General features: G+C 41.2%; 1 protein-coding gene across 1 annotated transcript; it reads right to left on the bottom strand.

Annotated features, from left to right (window-relative positions):
• Positions 1–605: 605 nt before the first annotated feature.
• Positions 606–1,168, bottom strand: LOC6530566 (glutaredoxin-C4). Its single transcript, XM_002091443.3, has one exon. The coding sequence runs from the start codon at positions 1,033–1,035 to the stop codon at positions 685–687; it is 351 nt and encodes a 116-aa protein (XP_002091479.1). The 5' UTR covers positions 1,036–1,168; the 3' UTR covers positions 606–684.
• Between the last annotated feature and the right edge of the window lie 24,296 nt (positions 1,169–25,464).

Genomic DNA, 25,464 nt, shown 5'->3' on the forward strand with positions numbered 1-25,464 from the left:
CACATTTTGGCAAACAAATTACAATCAATTTGGAGAACATTTCAATCAATTTGAGCAAACGTTTCTGCCTGAACTACGAAAAATATGTATGTATTTGCAGTATATAAATGCCCACTATCATGCATGCCCTTTGAGAATTGTTCGATGGGGTCTTGAAACTTTAATGCTCCGAGCTTCGAGCCTTGACCTTATGACGTTGCACTCAACTTCTCCATATGCAAATGGGTTGCAAAAATGGGGGATGGGAGCGGTAAATGGAGAGCAGGATGGAGGCCAACAATGAAACACGACTGCCGACAGCAGGTTAAGGAAAAGCGCATTCAGCTCAGCCTTCGAAAGGACTCGTTCCTTAATTGCTCACCCCGCGCCCTCAGACAATTGTGATCCCTGTCAGGAGCAACTTAAGCATCATATTGAGCAGATAAAAGGCTGCTCTGTGTTTCCGCCTCCTGTTTGCATTTCCTTTGTCGCTGCACTTAAGGTTATTTCCCCGATGGAGGAATTTTTAAAATGTCACAAGCAAATTGTCTTTAATTGATCAAAGTAAACACTTTTTTAAAACTTTAAAAATTAAATAATATTTTTGCATATGTAAAAACTATAGATTTGGTACTATTTCAACTGCTTCTCTTTATTAATGCAGAACAAAAAAATCAAATGAAAAATCATAAGACTCCCCACTTTTCACTGAAAATACTTCTGCAGTATGCCCTGCTCATATAGGCGCTTCACATCGGTGCCGCCGCCCACGAACTTGCCATCGATGAAGCATCGCGGAACGGTCCTCGATCCCGTCATCTCGCCAAGTACCGCCTGGATCTCGTTCCCATCCTCCCGCTGATCCAGCTCGATCACCGTCGCCTTGACGTTGATCTTCCGGAACTGCTCCTTGGCCATGCTGCAGTAGGGGCAGTAGCTCTTGCTGAAGATCACCACCTTGTTGCTGCTGATGGTTTCCCGCACGAACTGCGCATGCGTGCTGTCCATGCTCACGAAGAGAGTGGGTCGCTGCAGGGTACTGACCACCGTACCCATGGATCGAGCGGATTTGGCGGAATGCGGATCCGAAAAAAAGTTCGGAAAAGGGGGCAAGGCTTTGGGGCTATGGAATTTTGAGCAACCGCTTTCGACTGAACATTTTCGAAAGGTAGAACATCAGTGGCTGAGTTTCACAGATTGCTTGGATTGGGATAAAAAGCACCGACAACATTAAGTATCCTCGAAAAGCTCTTAAATTAGGTCTTACTTAAAATTTGATTAAAAAATCATTAGGCATTAAACACAAGCCGCAAAACAACAAGCCAACTATTTTCCAGCTGTAACTGTGGTCTGCTCCGTCATAAAATGTGCCCTTTTAGCCAGGCTTATGACACTTTCACTGAAATTCTGGGCCGAAAAGCTAGCCGCAGTAACCGATGGTTCAGGCAACCGCAAACGGAACCCAAAGGAAGCCCTTTTTGCAATCGAGAATCGGGCGATGCTGAAGGGGAGACTCACTAATGAACTAAGGCGTTTATTTATGCAAAAGTTGAGACCTCAACTAATGGGTCGAGGACATCAAAGACAGGACTATGGCTCCCTTGTCCTCCTGCTTTGGCAATCCACTGTCTGGCTGGAGTTTAAATATTAAATAACCCAAAAGTGGGAAGTGAGTTCCGTTGAAAGATGTGAGTTAGGTGGCAAAACTAACTGCAGACATGTGGATGCCGGAGAAATCCTTTTCATTAACGCGGCGCTTGTTGCTGACTTCCTGCCAGGACCTCCTCCACATGTGTGCACAGGTAAAGATATGCGAATGTGTGTCCGTGTCCTGGTCGTAAGTTTCCGTGTAACAATGTAATTTATTGTGCGCACCTTTGTTTTCAGTCAACACACACTCAACGACTTCGCCCGGGTAATAAAACAATTTCACCCCATCTCTCAAGTTTACTCAAAGAAAACCTATATCAATCCTTTATTTTTAGAAATTTTTAATTAATATTAATACATTAATTTACAAATTTATAGATGCAGTTATCAAATATAATTTTAATAAAACAAATTTGTTGAATTAGTAATTTAAAGAGTGGATGAGTGGAGTTTTTCACAGTGTACGCAACTTTGTTGTCGCCAGGACATTGCCCACACATACACTGTAGCCAAAGGCACTCCTAAGTGGATTATCCTTTCTTCAGTTGTTCAAAAAGTAACCCCCTCAGCAGTACCATAGGCCAACTCATTATTGTTGTCTTGTCTTGTTCAATGGCCATCTGCGAACAATTTACACATATGTAAAGCGCCAGTCCTTCGTCCTTAATCATCCTTTATTCCCGACATGCTAAAAATTTATCGCATGCAATAAGAAATTTACTCTCATCGCGCCTGCGCATTACTGCAATCTCTTTTAAGGATTTCGCCTCAGTGTGCACTAGACCAACGTAATTGTTTTGTGAAATTTACTTAACAATCATTTTAAATTGTTCGCGGTTTTTCCCAAGGATTAGTACCTAATTTGATTAGGCCATTCAAGTTGGCAGCATGTTCTCGTTCTTGGTGACGCCTTTTTATTGTTTTGACTGGAATTTCTCGGTTCGTTTGGAACGACCATTAAGAATGTTACTTTGTGCGCTATTTCAGAAAGAGTTTACATAGTGTGTAAGAGGAATAAAGTTGTTAGGTTGTTGGAAAAGTTTTCAGAAAGTAAATACTCCATGGAAATGCTCCAATTGCAACACAAATTGTTGTATTTCTCAATTAACTGCTGTACGAATGGCAATAAATTACATTCAAAGACTGATGATCTTTTAAGGTGTTAACTGTGTACTTTATCCGTTTCCCAATAGAATCAGCCAACTGGCAATTAATCAACTACTTAATTCCCATCAATACCCTATCGCCACACCTGGCGCAGATCGATAGCCATTGTCCACTAAGTGGAACTGGAGCCAGAGGTCCATTCACCTGAGCAGAACTCCTGGAAATCATCCAGAAATCGCCTGACGAACAATGCCTTTGTCTTCGTCTTTGCACTCCCTGCTAATTGTCAGCAATTTGTCTACGCAATTGCGTAATCCCATTGGCCCATTCCCCCCGGCTGACAAATTAATTTCCAATCATTAACTCAACTATGCAATGGCAACAGATACTATGGAGTTGCTCCGGAGGATTGAATGGGTTTAGGGGATTGGGTGTGGTGATGAGAAGAGTCCTCAATTGATCACAATTTAAATGTCGGTCATTTATAGCGGATGAAGGGTGAGAAGTGAAGGAATTCGCCTGCTTTGGCTAATTGGGTTACGCAGCAAATGGGCCAGAAGACGCAAGTGGATGGTACTTTAACTGGCTTACATTGCACGATATTTTAAATTGATATTTTCCGAAAAACTTTTAACTACCAGGCAAATAATAATAGGCCTTTGAAATGGTTACCCTCTTTTTATATTCTATATAATATTTGTAATCTATTAATTTATTATACAGACATATCATAATTTTTATAACATTTCTCTCGGTGCACTGAGGAAAGCGTTGTCAATCTTAAGCACATTTTGGACCTAATTGATTAGCTTAATTTACATTTAATGTTCATAATTTTTTACCACGCCGCTCTTCTCTTTATCCACAGCCATTTCCAGCAGTCTGCTGCCATTTGCAAAAGTTTGTTATAAATTTCTTCATTAAATATTTTCATTCATGTGCCTCGCGCTTTTCCCTCTCGAAAGGGTTTTCCACCCCCGCCCCCCCCCCCCCCCCCACAAGCGAAATGAAATGAACTGCGTGCGCTGTAATTATTCATGTGGGGATTCCCCCATTTTCCAGCTCTGCCAGTGAAATGCTCGCCAGATGAACTCAGCAGCTGGGTAAGCCCCAAGCACCCAAGACGCCTTCACATATTCATAGTTCTTTAGACCTGGTGGAAAGCTTAATCAAATGACGTACACATTTGGTAATGGTAAAATTTGTTTTTTTTTTTAAGTCCATTGATGATTAAAGGAAAAAAATAGTATAAACGATATATTGTGTACAGTTGCAGAAGTAGGTAATTCCATTTTTCAATCAAGCTTGCACATCTCAAAGTCTCACATTTCAAGTAAGCAGCCAACACATTTTTCACTCACCCAACACCAAAGCAATTTCAACTTCTTTCTGCTGGCGCCTTAAAAATAAAGCTCATCTTAATCTCCGACAGAAGAGGCCCACCAGCTGGCATTTGAGCCTACAGCTCCCTAGTTTTCTCCAGTTGTCTTGGCTCAACTCATCAACCCAATGCACATCCGTCCAATTAATCCACTGCGTATCAGCCAAGAAAAGCCGAAGCTACAGCTTAAAAAAAGGAAGATGGAAAATGAAAAGGAAACTAGGCACACCTGCGCGCCTACCGCTTCAGCAATTTTCCGCACAAATTCCAAAGACAAGCGGTCGTCTCTTTCCCCCCGCCCTGTTGCCATCTCTTTCCATTGCGACTAGAGGCAGAAAGCCAAGACAAACGCATGATCAAATGTCACAATCAATTTCAATTTGGCGCTCGAATTGAGCTTCGTTAGCGGCAAAGGCTGCAAAAAGACACGGCATTCTGAACAATCTGAACAATCGACAGAAAACGAGGCGAGTGGAGTGCCTTAGATGCCACGAAGAAGATGCAACGGGCAAAGCCACTTTTTCTAATCAACTGCCTGTAATTTAACTAATTTGTGCAGCTCGTTGCAATTGTCTCACGTTGCAGCAGCAACTGCAACTGCCACTGCCACTGCAACTGCAACCGCTTCCTTGACAACCTGGCTAACCAAATATAAATTGCAAATTGCTCACTGAATACCTTAGCATGGCCAAAAGAAAGGTGGCCAAAAGAAAGGCAGAGCAGCAGTGGATAGATTGAATAACTAACTAAAGAGCTGGAGCTGCATTGGGGTCAAATAGGTCGAGAATATATAAACTGAAAGAGGAGGTTTATCATTTGATATAAAATTGCTTCTTTATAAACTGTAAGAGCGAAAACTTTAACAATATCCGATAACACACAATGAAAACCATTTAATTTGGTGCCAGTCACACTCAAATAAAGTTAAATTGAAAGATCCTTACAAGCCGACACCTAACCGCAATTATGTTCTTTGAGTGCATTATGCCAAATATCAGGGAGCCAAAAGTATAATAAGAAAACGTCTAAAACTTCCAACGCACTTTTTGGTGGAACTCCTTGGCGCTTTTGTTCTTTGGCTATAGTGGCAAAAAAGTCTTTTGTCCTTTGTTTACCAATGTCTAGACGCCGATGGTGACTTGGCTCAAAAGCTGCATCCACGGTTGTGCGTGGGTTGTCCTTTAAAGGCATTGTGTAACTTATAATGCAAAAATTGTGTGGCTGATAAAATTGAAGGCAAACTGGGCTTAAAGTGTTTCAGAACAACAGAAAAAGTTACCACAAACAATAAGACCTTTGCACAAAAGACAGGAAGAGAATGTGCTTGCGATATGGAATGAAAATCCAAGTTTCTAATTATCTCCAACTCAAATATGAAGTAACATTTTTGTGGAAAATCGAACACTAGCTTTTGTACGATAACAGTGGGTTTTCTTCGAACGAGTAAAGTTTTGTTTTCTCTGTAAAAGAAATTCAAGATTTTTAATTACGTGCAGTAAAGAGAATAGAACGGGCTGCAACGGTCAACGATTTGTGGCAAAAGAGCGGCAAATTAAAAACTTTGCGTAAAATCCATTTAACTTTTCAACAACTCATCGCGCATCTGGCGCTCTGCAAAAAAAAAACCCAATCTGAGCCTGACAGGCCAGCGTTTAATAAAGCCAATTGCAGTTGGAGTTGGAGGCGGAGCCACTGCAATCCTAGTTATTCCTGCTCCTGTGCGATGAACAAGATGAGTCCGTCAACGGCCTCTGGTTAACTAAGCAAAGTCACTCAAGTTGAGGAATATGACTAAGAAAGAAGTTTTCGTAATGGGATATAGGCACATCTTTACGGGCGTGTTTGGTTTAATTAATAGTCAAAACCCTTTAAATATGCTTTCCAAACTGTTTTAGCGCTTTAGGAGTTCTTTTTACCTAAATTCTTAGTCATTTGACATGTTAAGATTTACTAATATTCTAACATTTTCATTTCAAAATTCGATTGAAAAATTTTTTATCTGTAAACTGATGTTTTAAATTAAAGCTCCATCTGGAGCCGCTCGAGTGGCGTGGCATGGTGAGGAGATGCGAAGCCCGCTGGCATTTGCCTGCAACTCCATCTAAATGTTCATTTGTTATGCTGTCGTCGGTCGCGATCATCATCGCCGCTATATTCGCAATCACCATCATCGTCCCCATACCCATCCGCATCCTCAACTGGCGAGCAGCCAACAAGTGTCTTCAAACACACTTCCACTCCACTTCGCCCTGCCAACTGCAAAGGAGGCGCCTCCAGCGATGTCTTCAAGTAGCCCGCAGCGTAGAGATGCGCACATGGTTTTTTCTTAGCTAAAAAAAAACCTTAATATGATGTAATTATAAAGAAATTTGTTGTACGTCCTGTATAATTATTATGATACATATTATAATACATACATACAGACTTCAATGATATTAGACCAAATATATGCTTATATTTTTTTCAGGCTTTTATTTCTATAAATTACAATTATGGCAGTATTGTTTATGGATCTTAAGTATTTAAATTTTGAATTAACAATTTGAAAAATAATAATTTTTTTTTCAATACAGAGCTTTTTGAGCTGATTTCGCAGCAGATTCGTCTCGGCTGCCGGCGTTGCACATGCAAATTGCCAGTGGCCGCGATGTTTTGATTTTATTCCCATTTTGATTATTTTGTTCGCTCCACTTACAGATGGCCTGGAGACTCTGCTCCGGCGTGGGTTTGTTCCCAGAGACTGGCTTTACTCTTGGCTCGGACTGGCCAGCTGTGAAGTGGAGTTGAAATTGCCACCGCGTGGGCTTTTCCAGCTTTTCCCAGTTGTTCGGGAAGTGCGTGACATGTGTTTCAGAGTGCCAGAACGGTAGTTAACTTATGGAAATGCAGCCAGCTACTCGACATCAAACTTTGTTTGATTGACTAGGCAATGGACTTGGTCAACGTGAAAGTGGCTAAGTCACGTCCACAGCGATGGAATGAAGTTGTCCAATGGAATCCCATGGAATTTAATTTTGAGTCGATACTCAAACTGAGCATGGGCGAATGATATTTATTTTTAAATAATAAAAAGATACACTTCATAAATGGTTTCTATCACTTTTTCTGGCATTTGACTAATTTCCTAAAAAAGTCCATTTGGCATACATTATTAGTCTACTTCACCGGGCGTAGACTGACCATTACAAACGATCCATGCGATACTCCTTTCTAATGGAGATTGCCCAATAAACGGCTCAGGATTTATGCACGCCGGCGTTTTATTGGCCGAAATCCAGTTCCACTTATTGTAGCCAGTCATATCCGCTGGCCAAATTGTAATACTTAGGAGTATCAATAGACAATTCAAGTTGCAATTGCGAACAGCAAAGAATCCAGTTCTCCTAAATGTGTGCCAACCAGAAGATATGGTATGGATTTTCCAGATATCCAATAGTACTTAACCATTTTCACACTCAATTTGGTGGCCTTAGGGCAGTAGTTAAACAAATCATGTGTGGTAACTGATATTAAACTGTGTAAATTTATTTAACTGATAGCCTAGTAACTAGTTTTTTATAGAGGAAAACAATTTATAAGATAACTGGTCTGAGATTTAATAGTTGCTTTTTACCACAGCTGTTAAAATAGTAAAATTATATTTATCATATCGTTACTTATTTGGCGGTTGAAATAAAATAAATATTGTGTTTCGAATTTGAAGAAGTCTAAGCAGTCATTAAAATCTCCCTTTAAATCTTTCAGCCCACTTAGGTGCACAGTAGACGCCTTTGAAGTGTGTCAATGCATCGCTTGCCACATGTGCAACATTTCGCGCGACACCAGTTCGCATTGCACCCCTTTTCTTCCCATTTGTGCCCCCCCTTTGGTGGCCAACACATTTGGCAAGTGTCTGCGCCTGCTTAGGCCGTGATAATTTATGTGGCTGCCGCATCTCCGTCGTCGTTGGATTTTGCGGCTTTGATCAGTGCCGACAACAATGCACACCGCATTTTTGCCCCCTGGAATTTTGCCTTGCGACTTGAAAGCGAAAGTGACATTTTACTAATTTAGCATTTTGAATGCGCCTCGTGTCTTGCGGTCGCGCCAAAAGATTTATTCGCTGCACTGCAAGTGCAACTGTCCCGCCTCGCCGTCTTTTAATTAAAGTCTCCTTTATTTTCTGGCCACTGGCTGAAGGGGCAATTCATCAATAGCATGGTTATGGATGCTGGGCACGCTTGCTCAAGAATTGATTGATGGGTGGATGTAGAAAAGATACTAGAGGACTTTCAAGGAGTTCAAGGATAAATAGTCCTAGTCTGGGTTCAAGGAACTCATTTTGAAAACATACGGCTATGATATTCTACATTTCTCATTACTACTTTACTACTTTCTATTAACTCAATAGTTAATTGTGTATGTATTCCTGTTTTTCTTTCTCAAAGCATAATCTCCGAGGATTAACTAAAACTAATGCCCAAACTGACAGATTACAGGTGACAAAGGCATATTTATTTTTAGAGAAATAATTAAAGCATAATACAATCCATAAAACAATTAGTATTGAACCGTTCAAATTGCATTTATCCGTTTATCCGTTTATCGCGTCGAGACCAATCCGCGCCACTATTTTTTGGGGGGCCATCAAATTGGAGTGGAAAAACGATTTAACAAGGCCAAAAACTACAGCAACAAAGGCAAACATTGCTGAATTATTCGGAGGCAAACAAAAGGCATTCAATTAAAATTTGCACAGTTTGCTGGGCATGGCAAAACATTTAATACAATTTACGCAAATTAATTTCGATGCAAAAATGAGAAAATGCAAAACTGCGAAAAACATCCAAATCTGCGAAAATGTCGAGGAATTCGTGCTATTTGAAGCGCAGCGAGTGCAAAAAGGGCTGACAACAATCGCATTCAGCTATCGATGAATGTTTCGAGTGCAACAAAAATGCAATATTAATGGCCTATATAAATGGCAGATATACTATATCCCGATATCCCGATACACACACACACACACACACACACACACACACACATTCACAAAACACACTCGAAACAGCAGTTAAACGCAAATATTTTGCGTGAAAACAATTTGCGAAAATTGCAAAAACCGATAGGGAGTAGAGATAGACAATGCAATACCAATTTGTCGTATTGTTTGCCAATGGCCAAAAAACAATGGCTTAGGTATCGAAAGAAATGGCAATGAATGATGTGTAGGGTCATCCATTTTGCAGGCATAAGCTTCTGTTCTGCTCGTTGGAAATGTTGGAAAATTGGGTCAGCCGATAAAAATAATAAATAGTCGTTTGGAATTAATGGCATTTTAAGGTGTTTGCACAAGAACCATTCAACAAATTGATTGCTCTCCATTTTACTGGCAATTAAAATTGTATGAACTAAAAATTCAGCGCGAAATAAGTTTTCTCTATATTTTTTTAACTTCATATGTCCCAAAGATTGTTTTAGCGTTCTCACTTGTTTTAAGCTATGTTGCTCCCGTACAACTTATAATTTAAGGATGTCCTTTTGTAATAAACCAAAATGAACCTTAAATGTGTACATTTCAACTTTCCCCCAGACTTGTTCCAGTCACACAAACTGCTTTCACATTGCAAAAGCCTTAACAAATATTTTCATATGCTGCCTTTGGCTCCTGGCGCAAACATACAAAGTGTGAAACCCTTTGAGACGCACTAGACACACCAGAAAACGAATAAAAATAGGAAAACCCCCAAGAAAAACAGAACATTTTCCGAGGCAGACAGTACGCTAAAAGTAGCTTGCACTGGGGAAAGACAAAAAATGCAGGAAAATTATTTTACGGCTAGTGTATGCGTTGTGAAATTATTATGAGCTAAGGGTGCGGCTATATGGCAAAAGATGTGGGAAGAGGTCGTGTTGCTATCCGCTTAAATTAAAATGAATTTAAGTGGTTTGCTTTTGGCCAAAGTTGCTCCCATATGCAGGCAGAGCAAAGAGCACGGATATCGTGCATAATGCTTAGTGGCAGGATAAAAAGACAGCTCAAACTCATATTTATCTGCGCAATGTCTGCAAAGTTACAACGGGTTATTAACCGAAAATCAGTAGGATGGCGGATCCTTGGAATTCTTAACAAAAATTCGCTCAAGCTGGCAACCCAAGTTTTCTTAATGGCTTTCAAAAACAATTTACAAAACTGGGAATGTAATGAAATTTGTTTTTTTTTATATAATTCACGCATTATTCTTTAAGAAGGGATTCACTGCCGCATTCTATTAACTACATAGTCTAAAAGCAAATATTAATTTCAGTAGATAGATAGATAAGTTCAGCCCACTGATAGAGCCATCAACACGCAAAAGCCAAGCACCGTGGCTTAATTAAACTCGCGATCATGACCAACTGGACGGGCAATTAAAAACTTAAGGCTGGAAAAATCAGCCAGCTGCACTCACTTGACAGGAAAAAAGGAAAATAGGCGTTGCTGTTTGAATGGCCGAAAGAAGTGGATGGGGAGATTTGCTATCTGGCTAAGCCACGCCCCCTGGAAAGTGAGGGGCGTGAGTGGCAATTTTTCGCGCTGAGTGCAAATTGCGATTGCGAAGATCGGATCGCTGAGCTTTTACCCAGTGCAAATAAGCAATTAGTTGGCTTAATAACTCAATGGCCTTGCAACCGGTTTGCATTTTCTAATAGAATTTTTTTTCGAAGGACTGGGGGGTGGGGAGGAAAGGTCTCGTGGGTCTGCCACAAGTTAACTTTTGCCTTTTTGCTAAACAGTCCGCGAAAAAGTTTGCCGGCAACAAAGTTGGCGGAGGCACAAAGTAAATGAAGCCGCCGCAGCAGCCTCAATTTAAAATTAAGCTCATGAAAAGTAGTTAACCTCCAAAGCCACCCACCGCCGCCCACTCACTACCCCATTTTCCCAAAAGCCGTTAACTACGGCACAAAGTCAACATGGGCGGGTAAAGTGGGGGATTTTCCTCTTGTTCGCATTAAAGTAAGCATGAAATTAAAGCTACACCAAAGGGGCCACCACCACCCCTGATGGATGCGTGGCTTTTATAAGCTTGTGGTTCGCTGGGCAAAGGGGGCTGGTAATGGGGGGCAGGGGGCAGGGGTGAGAAATGGGGGCACAAACAGGCCACTGTTGCCTGTATTGTTGCAGCATCAAATTAGCAGCCTTGTTGTATAAAAACTAGCGCGAAATTCGCATTTTTCGCCCATTGTTGGTAGTGCAAAGCTGCCAAAAGGAGCTCAAATGACCTCAGACTCTGGGTGCACTGAGCAAAATTGATTCTAGACATATATATTTACAAAAAATACGTCAAAAACATTAAACCACACAGGACTTAAAGCATTAAATATACAAACACCTTAAATGACTTTATCAAAACTGGTTCATAGTTGACATACTGAATCTAAGGAAATACAAAATATAAAAAAATTAACCAACATTGAAATGAAATGGAAAAGTTATCAAATTTTTTTTGTAGTGCCCCTAATGATGCCCCACCAAATTCAGCTTAAAGAGCAGACGCAGCCGCATCTTTTGCTGAAAACAGCTGCAATCGTTTCCTTCGTCCTGAATTTTCCTCCCTTTTATGTCCGTTTCCGTTTGCTATCCATTGTGCTCCATCTCAAGCCATTTGTTTTGTGAAAGAGGAGGGCAAAAATAAAATTACAACACCCAAAGGTGTAATTGAATCAAATGAGGAAAGCACAAATTTTGAGATTACTTCAAAATGTAAGCTTCGAGACAAAACTCATTTCGCCGAGGGCAATCAAATGCAGTTCCCAGGGAAAGATTTTTTATTGCTGGCGGTGGAGCAAAGAAAAAAACAAAACAAAAACTAGGGGCTGCAATGCTAATAACTGAAAATACAAATGAGGGGGGCGTAACGATTGTATTGGGGGTTAAATGGTTCTGAGTTCTGGATGCATTCCCTGGATTGCTTCTGAAAACGCTCGAAAATAATTTAGGTTTTTCAAAAAAGTCGTAAAATCAGCAATCAGCGAAAGTGCCTGCCGCAGGCGTCTGCCGCTTCCGGTGCGCCAAAACGGAAACGGAAGTTGCACACGCCGCAGAAGCGGAAAAGCGAGTGGAACACTTTTCACGCACATATGCGCCCAATCATCATCATCATCATCGTCATCAGCATAATGCGGTCGAAAAACATTTAGAGACGGAATTATGACAGGCCGGCAGACAAAGCCCCCAGACAGAACAAACTGCAGAGCGAGAAAATAGAGAAAATAAGCGACCAAACACAGACTCCAAATGCGATTGCTAAGAGACTGCGACCTGCGACCCCGAAAAGTGGACTGCCAAAGCTGATTTTTCGCTTAGCAGCGGGAAAATCGGGAAAACGGTGGAGGAGGAAAAGCCTGGTAGCCTGGTGATTTATGTGCACTGTTGAAGGCTCAAATAAGCGTTAAGTTTTCATTTCCGCTGGCGCCGCACTCAGCGGGTCCGAGTGAAATATCCACACAGAAATAACCAAACTGCAAAAGAAATATTGTTTTCTTTTCTTGCCAAAACAAATTAAGAGAAATGCTTAAACAAAGTACCGACTTTGTGCGGATTTCACGGCAAGGGGTCGCGCATTAGCAGAGCCGGAAAAAGAATCCCCAGACGGGGAAAGCGTTAAGGAATATAAATTATGGAGACAGCCGGCTAAGGAACAGGTGAAAGGATGGACAGCAATGGGAAGTGTTTAATAACCGTTTTCTGGCAGTGCAAACAGCAGGGCTTAAATGAGTTTTAAAGCCCCTTATTATGTTTAATTATTACATAAAGTTATTATTTTTTAGTGGATATAAATAAATAAAAAATATGGGGAAGCTGTTACCAAATTAATAATAAAATTAATAAGTTTTAGTTTAAGCATCAAACCTCCTAAACCATTAAAACTGCAAAACTCTCGTTTGCTGCTTGCAATTTGCTACATTTGCTTCTTACTTGTACACTTTAGCTCCAGCTACCACCGATTAATTTGGTAATTTGATACTCCACTTAAACACTTTGGCATTAAAACTGCTAGTGCTCATAGCACCTGGAGCCAGCCATTTGCAATTAATTAAATGCAAAGAATCCCCGATAAAATATCTTTACAACTGCTAAATGGCTGGCAAACTTTGGGCCATAACCCCACATTTATCCCACTGCGTTAATCAAAGGGAATGATATTTGCAGGAGCGAACTAAACTTGACTTGGCATTTTATTTATTGCTTAAATATTTCGCCAGCTCCCCCCCTATCCCGCACCGCGCACCGTTCAGAAAATTGTTAAAGAACTCTCCGGCGTACAATGCGGCGTATACGCAATTTATCAACGCACAACAACGGCAATTAATTTGTGCGTTCGCCTTACAGCGCCAACAGCCAGCATCAACTTTTATAAATCAAACGTAACGAGCGTGTAAAACCTGACGGGCCCCCAGGTATATGGTGTAATATTGCTCCACCCAATGCTACTTCCCTAACATTTTGGGGATGACTTTTCATTAGGTGGTGGTATATTTTTAACGTATTTTTCCCCCTCAATAACAAAAACAACAAAGACGTCGGCAACTTTTCAAATAAAACTCAATGGCAAAAATATTTACAATTGACTGTGAAGCATTTTTTTACCATTTACCATTTGGCAGGCGTGACTTTACCTTTGTTTCTCTGTTATTGTTTTATTTTCGTATTTCATTTTTGCCTCCAGTTGCGTTTTAGATTTTTTTTGTTCTTTACCTCTCCGGCCCACGCTGCGTATGAGTTATTTATTTCTGAATTATTGGCATTTGAAACTTTTTCTGGAGGGGATGAACGTGCTTCTGGGATTTCTTATCTGTATTCGATTAGTAACTGAGCAGGGTGGATACCAGTGGATGATAAATGAAGGTCTATTTATGAGTATTTAAAGTGTGACAGGGAGATTAATGTGTTACTGAAGCGTTGTTGGCTATTAACCTGTCTTTAAAGGATTATATTTGTTATCTCGCACTTTCAAAGCAAAAAGGATTGAACTTTAGTTAAACTTGAACAGAAATGCATTTAAGTTAAACTACTTTACTCTTAAGAATGATTCCCTTTTTTAAGACCTATTTGTTTATTGTATAAGCTACAAGATCAGAGTCTAAATTGTCGTAATTCCCCTTGTGTTCCCATCCAATCAGCTCGAATCACTTCAATATCTCTCATCCCAAAATCCTCTTTACATCGTTTGTCAGCGCCAACTTCAGTCTATCCACTAAGAACCTGGCCAACAATAACATCAACAATGACAACTACAACTACAACTGCAACTACAGCTACAACAATACGAGTCCTGCCAACACCCACACACAGGCGCTTGTTGAAAATCAGGGAAAACACGAAAACCTGCATAAGCGATGTTCCAACTCACCTGACAAACTCGAAAAGGCAGCTGCCGGTTGCAAGTTGCAACAATAACAGCAGCTTGTTGCAGCAACAATAACAAAGAGGGGGCCCCCCAAACAATTTGCCACTGCACTGGGACATCACCCCCCTAGCCCCTTTGACCTCACCTCCCCGCTAGAAACCTCTTTAAAAACCCCCTTCCTGCAGAATGCCCCCAGAAGCGCTACATTTTGCGCTTTATGCACATTGTTTATGAATTCTCGCGCACAAAAACTTTGCCCATGGGAAGGAAAGCAGGTAGCGAGGGTGGTTACACTGAAAGAAAAGAAAGTTGGCTTCAGCTTAGCTCTTGTAAGTACATAGTAATGTGCATGATATGAAGATGCAAATTAAGAAAAGTAGCGTAAGTGTATTATTATAACATAAGTTTTATTTTTATTTTTTGAAAATTATAAGAAATTTTTATTGTTTCCGCTTCAAGAATCTCTATAAAAGTTCGTGAATTGAAAGTTCGCGATCCTAAGAGGCAGTTTACTTGCAAATTTTAACCAAATCTCAAGAGTGGTATGCAACTTTTTCTTCAAGTGCAACAGCTGGCTGGCCAAAAGGCCCAAAGGGCTGCGAGGCTTTTGCGCTGAATGGTTTTACGATTATTAACCCATAAAGTATTCATTGAAGTGAGTTTGAGTGCCCAACTGGGTTTGCAATTTTTGGCTGCTCCTGCGCCTTCCGCCCCACAACCCCCCTCTCTCTTTCCCACACCTCTGCCTTTGTCTCTTTTCGGCACGCAAAAGTGCAATAACAAACAGGAAGAGCAACAGCAACAGCAACAACGAGTAATAACAACAAAAGGCGCCACAAGTTGGCAGCTTTTGGGCTCCGCCGTTTTCATACTTCATTCGCTTTGTGCATTTTCTTCCCCCCACCCCTACTCCTCCCTACGATTCCTTTTCCCCGCCTTCTCCTTCTTCTTCCTTTTCGTGGCCCCAGACCTTTGCAGAGAGTTGTTGTTGGCTTTTTATTTTGCGCCGCGCTCTTCAGCGACCGCTCTCTTCAGTCGAGTGGCCTTCCATTGGTTTGCATGTTATCTGCTCCATCGGCCGCATCTCCGCAAGCAGTGATGCGCACTTGACTACTTTCAAGCCATTTTCGATTTGAAGAAAAGAACCCTTTCAAAAAAAGAAGTTTTATTTTCAGTTGGCCAGGACTAACAACTTTGTATAAGTAATACGAAAACTAAATAATTGCAGTGTTTTAAAATGATATTTAACGAATACAATACAATTTTTTTTAGATCAAAATCTTTGGCTTTCATAAACATATGTGTTTAGCTACTGTTGTGACCTTCAGTTGGCATCACTGTCGCCCAGCCTTCACTTTTGTTGTTCGCTATTGCATTTTCGACTGGCCAACACTCATCACTGCCCCGCACTGTACCCCTCCAGCACTCGTACCGCCAACCGCCGACCCATCCAATCTCAACCATTTGTGAGTGCCTTAATTTATGCAGCCGACAAGAGTGAATATTAAAAGTTTTCAATGCGCCCAGTGTCTGTTGTACCTTTTGCTGTGGTCGCCTTTTCTTCGTGGGCTTCGTGATGCTGCGGTTCCGTTTATGTGGGCGGCACTTCTGCCTGCCCTTCAGATGATTATGATTACATTATTATTTTGTATATAGTATATTATTATGGCTTCCCTTTTCTCTTGGGTGGTGCATTCTTAATGAGCAGTGCAAAAAACTATGAATAGCTGCTGGGACTTGGGAAATAGACTTCTTAACTGGTTGTTAGGTACACAAAAGTTGTTAACAGTTCTAAAACCTTTCTATGAATTGTTTAATATTTATAGCTGGTTGCACAAGCTTTAAGATTAAAGCAAGATAAACTTCAAAATACTTTTCCTTTTTTACACAGCCCCAACTTAGATTTTTATTTCTCCCCTAATCACGCTTACACTGCACAACCGAGCGTTAAAAAACCCATTCGATACACTTAAATTATGACCTCGGACCAGCTACCCTAATATCTGCCACGCCCCCCATTCCTGTCCCCCCGTTTTGGTGTCCAGCCAAACAGAGCCCACAAATCTACCATCTCTATACGTAAATAGAATTTATCAAATTTAATTTCACGCTTCATGCGCTCATTTCTATTTAAGTTTGAGTGTCGTGTCCTATCGAGAGGCCAGGGATCCTCGTGCTCCCAAGGAGCACGAGGAGCGATGGAACTGTAAAGCGGTAGAGCTGAGGAGCTGGGGAAAAAGGCCAATGAATGTCAAAAATTGTGACCGTAAATGACGGGCCTCAGCCATTGGGGCAATGAGCTCGATAAATCTGGCAAGAGATAACCGGAAAAATGCTAACGAGCCGCATGGCCAGCCAGCTAGAGAGCTCTCACTATCTGGGTGTATAAAATAGAAAAATAGAAACCGGAAAATAAAATATATATGAAAATGATGAGGGACACTTAAAGTTATGAAATTGTAAATTTCGGTTCAGTTTAGTTTCGGCTGGCGTAGATGAGAAAAAAGAACAAATATTTGGACTCCCAACACACATACCATATCACTTGCCCTCGTCACAGGACTTTGGGCTTGAGGTTTGGGGCGCCTTGGGATCCTTGGGATCCTGCATGTTTTTGCATAGAAAGAGGGGAGCTGTGCATACGCACCCAAAATTTCCATGTCAAGTGTTGTTCGAAAGTTGTTTTCAGCTTGACTTGGTTTCCTTCCAGCAAACGCCACCATAAATGTAATCAAAAATGTATTCAAATTGTTTTTATGGTGGCCGTGTTCAAACTTTCTGACGTTTCGCACATAAATTTTTGATATATGTGTCATGCACGGTGATATGGTGTGGAAAATTACTTTGGATTTTAATGAGTTGTCTGCTGATTTCGGTTGAGATGTGGCTGTTGCTTCTGTTTGGTTTTCCAGCTGCTGCTCGAAACTTGAGATTCAGCATTTTCCATTACCTTCGTTGTGCTTCAAAGCGTTTAAAGGCTAAATATTTGATTAGAGCTCTTAAAATAATATTTGTGTGTGCTCCAGAAGTCTGAAATCACTTCCGACGGTTTCTAAAACTCAAGCTCGCAATGGCATATGTTAGTCAGTAACTTATTATTTTTCTTCATTGCCTCAATTCAAGTTTACATCTATGCATTCCATGTTACGGTGTACTTTCAACCAGACAATTAACAGATTAAACCCTTAACTATAGTAAATCCTCGTTCCGTACTAAGCACTTCCTGGACTTTTCAAGTCCCGAAACGGAACCACTATCCCCAAGAGCAAAACACCTTTGTCATAAACATTTCCAAATCAGCCCACAAAAGCTGACCCTTCACATGCATACAAAATCGGGTAAGTGGTATACTCCTGCCTTAGCCCCCAACTTGCCCGCCTTGGGTACTACAAATTTTCCAAGAGTTTGCACTAAAAAGCAATTAAAATTTTACACGACCATTTGCGCAAGACAATTATGAGTACCACATGGCCAACCATTTCCCCAAGAACCCGCCAGGAGTAAAGCAGTCCCAGCCCAACATCATCTAGACCAAGTCTAGAACGTCAACATTATGCCAAGACAATAAAACGACAGCGAGCGCCGCCAGGGAAAGCGAGAGATTTGTTGGCCAAATGCCACACACTCCACCAGAAGATGGAGACAGAGACGGAGACGGAGATGGGGATGGGAATGGGAATGGGGATGGGGATGGGGATGGTGATGAAGTTGGCTATAACGAAGGACCGACCGACCGCCCGTTGCTCAACTCGCAGTCATACCTTAGAGGCATAACACCCAACAATTTCCACACATTTACGACACTGCCCAGGTATGGGAACAAATTTTTAAAGCGTACCGCGACTAAAAGGCCGAAAAAAACGTGGCCAAGAAAAAGCGACCATTGCAAATTGAATTGTAACCAAAGTGGAGTCACCGAGCAGCATGAGGACAAAAAAAAGAGCAGGATTAAAACTCGAGGGGACTTTGCTATGGCTAACCAAGGGCTGCTCGAAGTGCACTGTGAGAAAATTCGTTTCCAATATTTCTTGTTTTATTTCACAATATTATATTACAAGTTTACCAAAAGGATATATAATTGAATTGATTGCATTTCAAAAAGGAATCTCAAAGGATTTTAAGATATATAAGGTTTGGTTCGTAAAAGTTAAAAGAATAAATAAACAAATTATTTATCTTTCTTGATAGTTCTTCTTTTTTTTTATTTTGCGTACTTTTAGACAAGTTTAAAAGTTACTTCTTTATACATATACCCCTCGAGTTCCTCACAGTGCTTTCTGCTTTGGTTGCAAGCCCATTAGTTGGCAGCAAGTTATGACTCTATTAAAAAAGCAACGCCTTGCTGCACTTGCCACCGTCGCGGAAGTTTGGACACTCGCCTGATCCCGAAATGGGCGGGGCAGGGCGTTGTGGAGCCACCCGGGATGTGGCTCCCTGCCATTTGTTTGGCCATTCGCGGACTTCAATAAACATTGGCAACATGGCATTGGTCCGCGCAGCTGGGGCTTTGATTACAAGCACCCATAATTGTTGGAGATTGAAGCGCCCTGAGGGCCAAATGAAAATTCAGCAAATGTTTTAATTGCAGTCAGCCAAGGCAGCTGATTGAATTTGCATTTCAGTTCGTTCTCGAGCTACATAAATTGTAATTGTCGTCTGCTGAAGAACCAAAGTCGCACGCCATTAGCTTCGATTCTATCCATGAGCATTGAGTAGCATTGAGCAGCATTTACCACAAGCCAATAATCTAATTTTCGACCATGCTAAAAGCCTACTACTATCCCTAAAACCCAAAGCTTAAATTGTTTCTTTTTTCGGGGCAATAAAAGTTGACCTGAACCGCATAGGGCCGCAAAACTTGGAATAAGAAACTCAACGAAAAGCCGAATAAAATACCAGAATGGGGGGAAAGCTTGTGGTTGCACGCCTGATGCAATTTACGGCGCTTTGTTAAACGCTTCAACATGAAACCGAATGCCCAGGAACTTTCCCCGCCGCCCCCGCCCGTCCTGCGTTCAGATTGCAGGCGTAGGACGAGGCATCCGCACAAGGACTGTGCAGGACTAAAGTAAAGGATATACAAGTTAAAGGCAACATCCGTTCTGGGCCAGGCTGCTGGCTGTGGCCATAAACAAACTCAACGCTCCGCACTGACCGTTCCCGGCCAGCTATAAAACAATTTCGCATATGGCTCCCCGAGCCCGGGATTCGTTGTTTTTTCTCTTGCCCTTTGGATTCTGCACTGGAAAGAATTTACCTGTTTTCTTAAATTAAACATTTCCGCACAGAAATTTACAGATTATTCATTAATTAGGTAAAACACACTGTTGAAACCCCAGACAAAAAATTGAAAGGACTCTGCGACTTTCAAGTCCTTGAAACTAGATTTAAGTTTCCAAACAGAATATTTGATATATAATCGAAAGATGCAATTTGATATGCAAGAACCGGCCAGAACCAATAAAAGATATATATGTAAAACATTTCCTTGCTGACAACAAAAATCACTATTTTTTCTGTCAGTGCACCCAGTGCACCAAGTAGGAGTCCTCGCCAAAGTTTGTGGCTATGTCCAGAGCCCCCGTTTGCCTCGCATCCGCTCCTGACATGCACCAACACCTGGTAAGCGCCTTTGTTGTGCTCCGATGGATCCAGTGGCTCCGTTGGCCAAGTGTTGCATAGTTTTTTCGGTTGCGGCTCCTTTTGCAGCCAGCATTTTTGCGGCTCTTGCTGGACAGCTTGTTTTTCTTCGAATATTTTTATCGTATTTTTTAGCAGCTACTCTGCCCCGGGCCGATATTCAACACTTTTGGCTAGTGGAAAATATTATGCTAAACTAAGGCCCATAGTTTGCAACCCGAGAAATTGTTGCATTCTGTGGGCTTTGGTGTTTGCGGCCATGTGGCTGCCTTCAATTCGATGCCACCAATTGTGGCTGGGGTTGGGGTGGAGATGCAAAAGTTTTTCTAATTAAAAACACAATAAAGCCATCGGACCGCGGTCTTGGCCATTGTGCAAAGCACCAACAGGCGCTAAAACCGCTGCTCCACATCTACATTCTGGTGCTGCTCCTCCTGCTGCTCCTCGTCCTGGCTGCTCCTTGCCCACACAATGGCCATTATGACATCGTTATGTGTCATCAACTTTTGCGCCTCATTAAAAAGGTAAGTTGGCTCAAAGGCTGCTTATTGCTCGTAAAGGCGAGTTCTTGTTGTTAAAGTCATCTGGCCTTAATTAAAGCCCGGATTAGATATGGAAATGTCATAATTGAAACGCCGGCCCACTAAGCCTTGACTTTTGCCCTGCTTTAATTTCAATTTCTGATTCTGTTTCTGCCCTGCTCTTGAAACCCTTTATATCCTTTCAGCCGCAGGACCTCGAATCAAGAGGTTTCTTGGCCCGGTCAATCGGCTTTCGCCTTTCAGGGTTTTATTTTTTCTGTGCGTCGCCGTTTGCGAATTGTGGTTGAACTTAATGCCTGGTCAATGCCAATATCGATTTAAAAACTGTCTTAACTTGGCCTTAATTGATTTTTGTAGATTTTAAGGGACTTTAAATAACAAAATTAATTATTTTATAGGTACGACTACATCATTTAATAATTAATTATTTTACGAAATAAATAAAAGCATTGCACCATTTATGTGTCATATGTAATTAAAGACGATTTACCAAATTGTTTAATTGTTTATCCCTTTTGTAAATATATGCACCTCTGTAGTTTCTCTATTTTTCCCTACCTTTGCTGGTTTTCCATATGCACCTATTGATTTTGCGGAACCCTTTCAAGGTCTTAGCTGTACTAAGGAACCATATATCACAAGTCAATTTCCTGGGCACATAAATCACCGGGTATAGTGCAAATTTGCTCCATGGACCGCACCATATATGTACGTATAGTACCATTTGTCTGGGCCACGTAGTCGTATGTATCGCTGCATCCGCATATCTTCCATCCGCTTGACAATTATAAATTGTAACCTTGCCTCGCTCCGTGTGACATAATCGCGTTCGAATCCAATTTGGCCACGTGTAAGTGCAAGGGCAGGAGCGATTAATATTTTGTCTGGCGATGATGAATGGTCCGGAGCAACTGCAGTGCGCCACTGATTGAGTTATTGGCAGCAGCGGGGAGGGGCAGAAGGTCGGATGCAAATGCGATAGCAACACCTACTACATGGCCGCAGACTTGTTCCCAGTGCCTGGCCAACCATATATGAGGGGATCAACCATCTCCATCTCCACCTCCCCCGCCTCCTCTGGGATTCTCACAGCTTCTACGGCGACTCAACTCTCTGCTCCAGCTGCATCGACAACAGCCTTTCGGTCAAGTTTATTGTGTTAGCATTAAACAAGGCCAAAACCAGGGGGCAGGGGGGCGGGATCTGCATCACTTATCCGGGCAACGAGCCATGCAAGCTGAAGCCATTGCCAGTGCACTGCAAACATCTAGTTGACCCATCAGTGTAATTCCTTAATTTATAGTATCTTTAGCAATTTAATATCTTAAGGAATATTATTGAAAAGTTTCACACCTTTTCGATCTATCTTTTATGCACCTACTACTTGCACTAGTATTTCTCTGAGTGCACCTCAGGGTTCAGAGACAGCAGTGGAGGCCTATTGTTTGGCCAGTCTTGGCCATGTTCGTTAAGTGGGTGCAGCAGGCGAAGGACTCGCAGGACTCGTAGCACAGTAATTACAAGCAGACGCAGGCCCAACTTCCAATCTTGGTTGCCCCAACAGGATCTGTCTGTGGAAAGGACATGGTTAGTACTGTCCTGTCCTGTCCGTCGGAGGAGTAAATAAAACTGTGCAGACAATTAAGTTTGTTTTGCCTGGGCATATTCTTTTCACCCATCCCATTTCTTTTTCCTGCTCACGTTTATGACCAAGTCGAGCAGGTAATGGCTCTTCGTTTTTCGTCCTGCTTCTGGCCAAGAAATTGCAGTAATTGTTGTTGCCGGAGCTCCAGCAATTGGCTTTTTGTCGAGCAGGAGATACAAACTTAATTTGAAGCCGAATTCGATTTTTGTTTGTGGCCTGTTGATTAAAATTCGGTTTGGTACTTCATTTAGATGGAAATCAGCTGTGGTTCATCACATATTGGACTAGTTTAAAGCGATTGATTTGTCTGATTATAAGCATTTAACTTAAATTTAAATAAGCTACACTTTTGTGTTGGATCATCTTGATGTAGATTTTCATTTTCAATCTGATTTTAGTCGCTTTCTCTTATTCAATTTCTCCTCCGATTTCAGTCATTCAATTGATGGTTAATAAATTGCTTGTCACCTGTCCGATGGCTTCATTCGCAATTTTGCCAACTAAGTCGTCAGTTCGGCGATTGTCCTTGATGACCTGCTCAACACGATTTGGCTTCCTCCCACCGAATTTTCCGCCGTCGAATTTCCCATTCATTCCCGCCATTTTTGGCTGTCACTTCCTTATTTACATTCAATTGGCATCCTTCGATGGAAGGACGTGAGTCCTTGTGCTGCCAATATCTGCCCATTTTCTTTCTTATTGTTATACCTCCTACTCGAGGAGTTCAAGTTGCTTGGCTCACCTAATTCGTGGTTCCCTACGGGTGAGGAGCCCTGAGTAAGGGGTATTTAATAGTCGAGGAACTTGGTTGTATCTTGCTCTCTTCATTTCATTCATTCATTCATTTCTTTTTCGATTTAATAAAATGATAAAGAGGAACAAAAACACTCAATGCAGTTCACTGAGCTTTTTTTTGCTTGATTTCTAATTTTATTCCCTTTAAAAAGACTTTCAACAAAATTGGCACAAACAATAAAAATTGTTGAGGTAAAGGTTTCTAAAATACCAAAAAAGAATTGCATTTGATTGATTACTATTTAGACTTTTTTTTCTGATTAAAAGATGAGTGACTAAGTTATAGAATGTGATTGTAATAGTTAGTGTAGTGAAAAACTAATGCCATTTGAACAGTGCACATGATTTCCTTAGGCATTGATAGCCAATTTCACACTTTTAGCCGACATTCTGCCCCTTGGCCTCTTTCACTTTCGGTGCCACACACTTCTTATCATTCGGGTAGGTGTTTGCTTCCGCTTTCCACTGTTTTCACTTCTCAATGTCAGCTTGTTTTGTGCCCTTTGTTCCATTGTATTTGTGATTATTTCGCTTGGCACTTTTTCTTGCCGCTTTTGCTTTTATTTTAAGTGTTAATTACCAATTTAAATGCAAACTTTTGACTGATGAAGATGGATGTGACACCGGCGAACAAAAGGATGGGCATTACGCGTGCCTGTCTTATTTTCCCCAGTGTCCCTTTGTTGGTCCAATGAACTTGTCAAGTGGTTTTTTCAAGGTCCCTGCATAAGTTGTTTGAATAGCCTTGGTCAGTGATACTTGGCCCGGTCTTTGAATTAATTATGAGTCTGAGGGTCAGATAAAAATTCCAAGAAACGGACGATCCAAGAATGTTCTTAATTCCAATTTTCTGGCATTTTAAAGAAACTTTTGGGATTTAAACAGTGAGATTTTCATGTGGGCAAAGATGGTTGCATTTAGAGAAATCAATTAAACGAAAGAAAACAATTTACTTATATTACTTATATAAAGTGCTTTCCTTCTGCCTGAGAGGCCTGCACTTGGAGTGCCTAAAGAAAATTGATTTAAATTGCTGCTAAAAGTAGTTTTCGATTTTCAAGCAATTACTTTCTGGCCGGCCATCAATCAATCACGACTGTTGCCCGAAGTGAGCACTTACACTGCACTACATAAACAAGGACTGGCACACATAAATAACCCCATTACAAACCTAATTACAATCAATAACAATTTTATTGCTCGGCCAACGACAAAAGCGAGAATGTCAGAACTGAAATTGTGGCAGCGATATCGATCTTACTTGTTGACATGGGCCAATTACAAACCAACAAAATGCACTGAACTGCAGCCCAGCAGCAGCCAAGAAAATTTATAGAAAACTAGATAATTGAATGGCAAAAAGGGGGATGGGGAAAAACACCCACGCAAAACAAAAACCAACAGCAAAACTGGTTGACAAACAAACTGCACCGACTGCAGACGCCCACTGCCAAGTAAGTTGTACTATAGAAAAAAGGAGTTTATACAGAGTTTATATAGAGAAACGCCTCTACAGGAGCAGTAACTTTGGCTCTAACCCCAGCAAAGTGTTACCTGATCGCAAAGTATCATGTCATCTGGCTGGGTGTTGCCCACACTTTGCTCTGTAATTAATTATTTGATAAAAGTACAAGCATTAAGTCAATTAAAACTAAATTTATGCCAAACGCTATCTGATTCTGACAAAAGGCGTGATTTATGCCACAGGCAAGCAGAAGTGTGTTTAGTTTTTCCTTGGAAACTGGTTTTATCTCAATTCGTAGTTCACACTTAAGATGCAGATAGAGAAATTAATCATAAGATATTAGAACATCTATAGCATGTCTATCTATTTAGCATATCTACCAGCCGTAAGGGAGCTGTAGTAAGCAGTAGTTTAATTAAAATTTAACAAAAAATGTTCTTTAATCAAATTCAATTTGAGGAGGCTAATATTATGTTTCCGACTTTTACTTGCAATTAGAGGACAATCATTTAATTCGCGTGGATAATCGTGGAGAAATCATTTATGCATTTGCCACAAAGCCGAAAGAACCTGGGCAATCAATCAAAAATGCAAGGCAAATGCCAGGAACCGCCAATTTAAACGCTCATTAAAGGACGAAGGACGAAATGTGTTGGGTGGGTTTTGGGTTGGGTTGGGAAAATGGCCAAAATGTCCAAAATGGGGAACTGCGCTGCGACAAGCGCACAATTTGCTAATGTTGACGCCATTATTGTATAATTTTCGTTAAGTGGGCGGGGCAGTCGGCGGCGGTCGGTCATTTGTATAGCAAACCGCAAATGTCGACGTCGTGGTTTTCCTAGCCGCTTTTCCCGATTTTTTCACCCGCCATTTGCTTCCTTTTCTGACAG

This window comes from Drosophila yakuba, chromosome 2R (genome assembly GCF_016746365.2).
Source record: "Drosophila yakuba strain Tai18E2 chromosome 2R, Prin_Dyak_Tai18E2_2.1, whole genome shotgun sequence".
Lineage (NCBI taxonomy): Eukaryota > Metazoa > Arthropoda > Insecta > Diptera > Drosophilidae > Drosophila > Drosophila yakuba.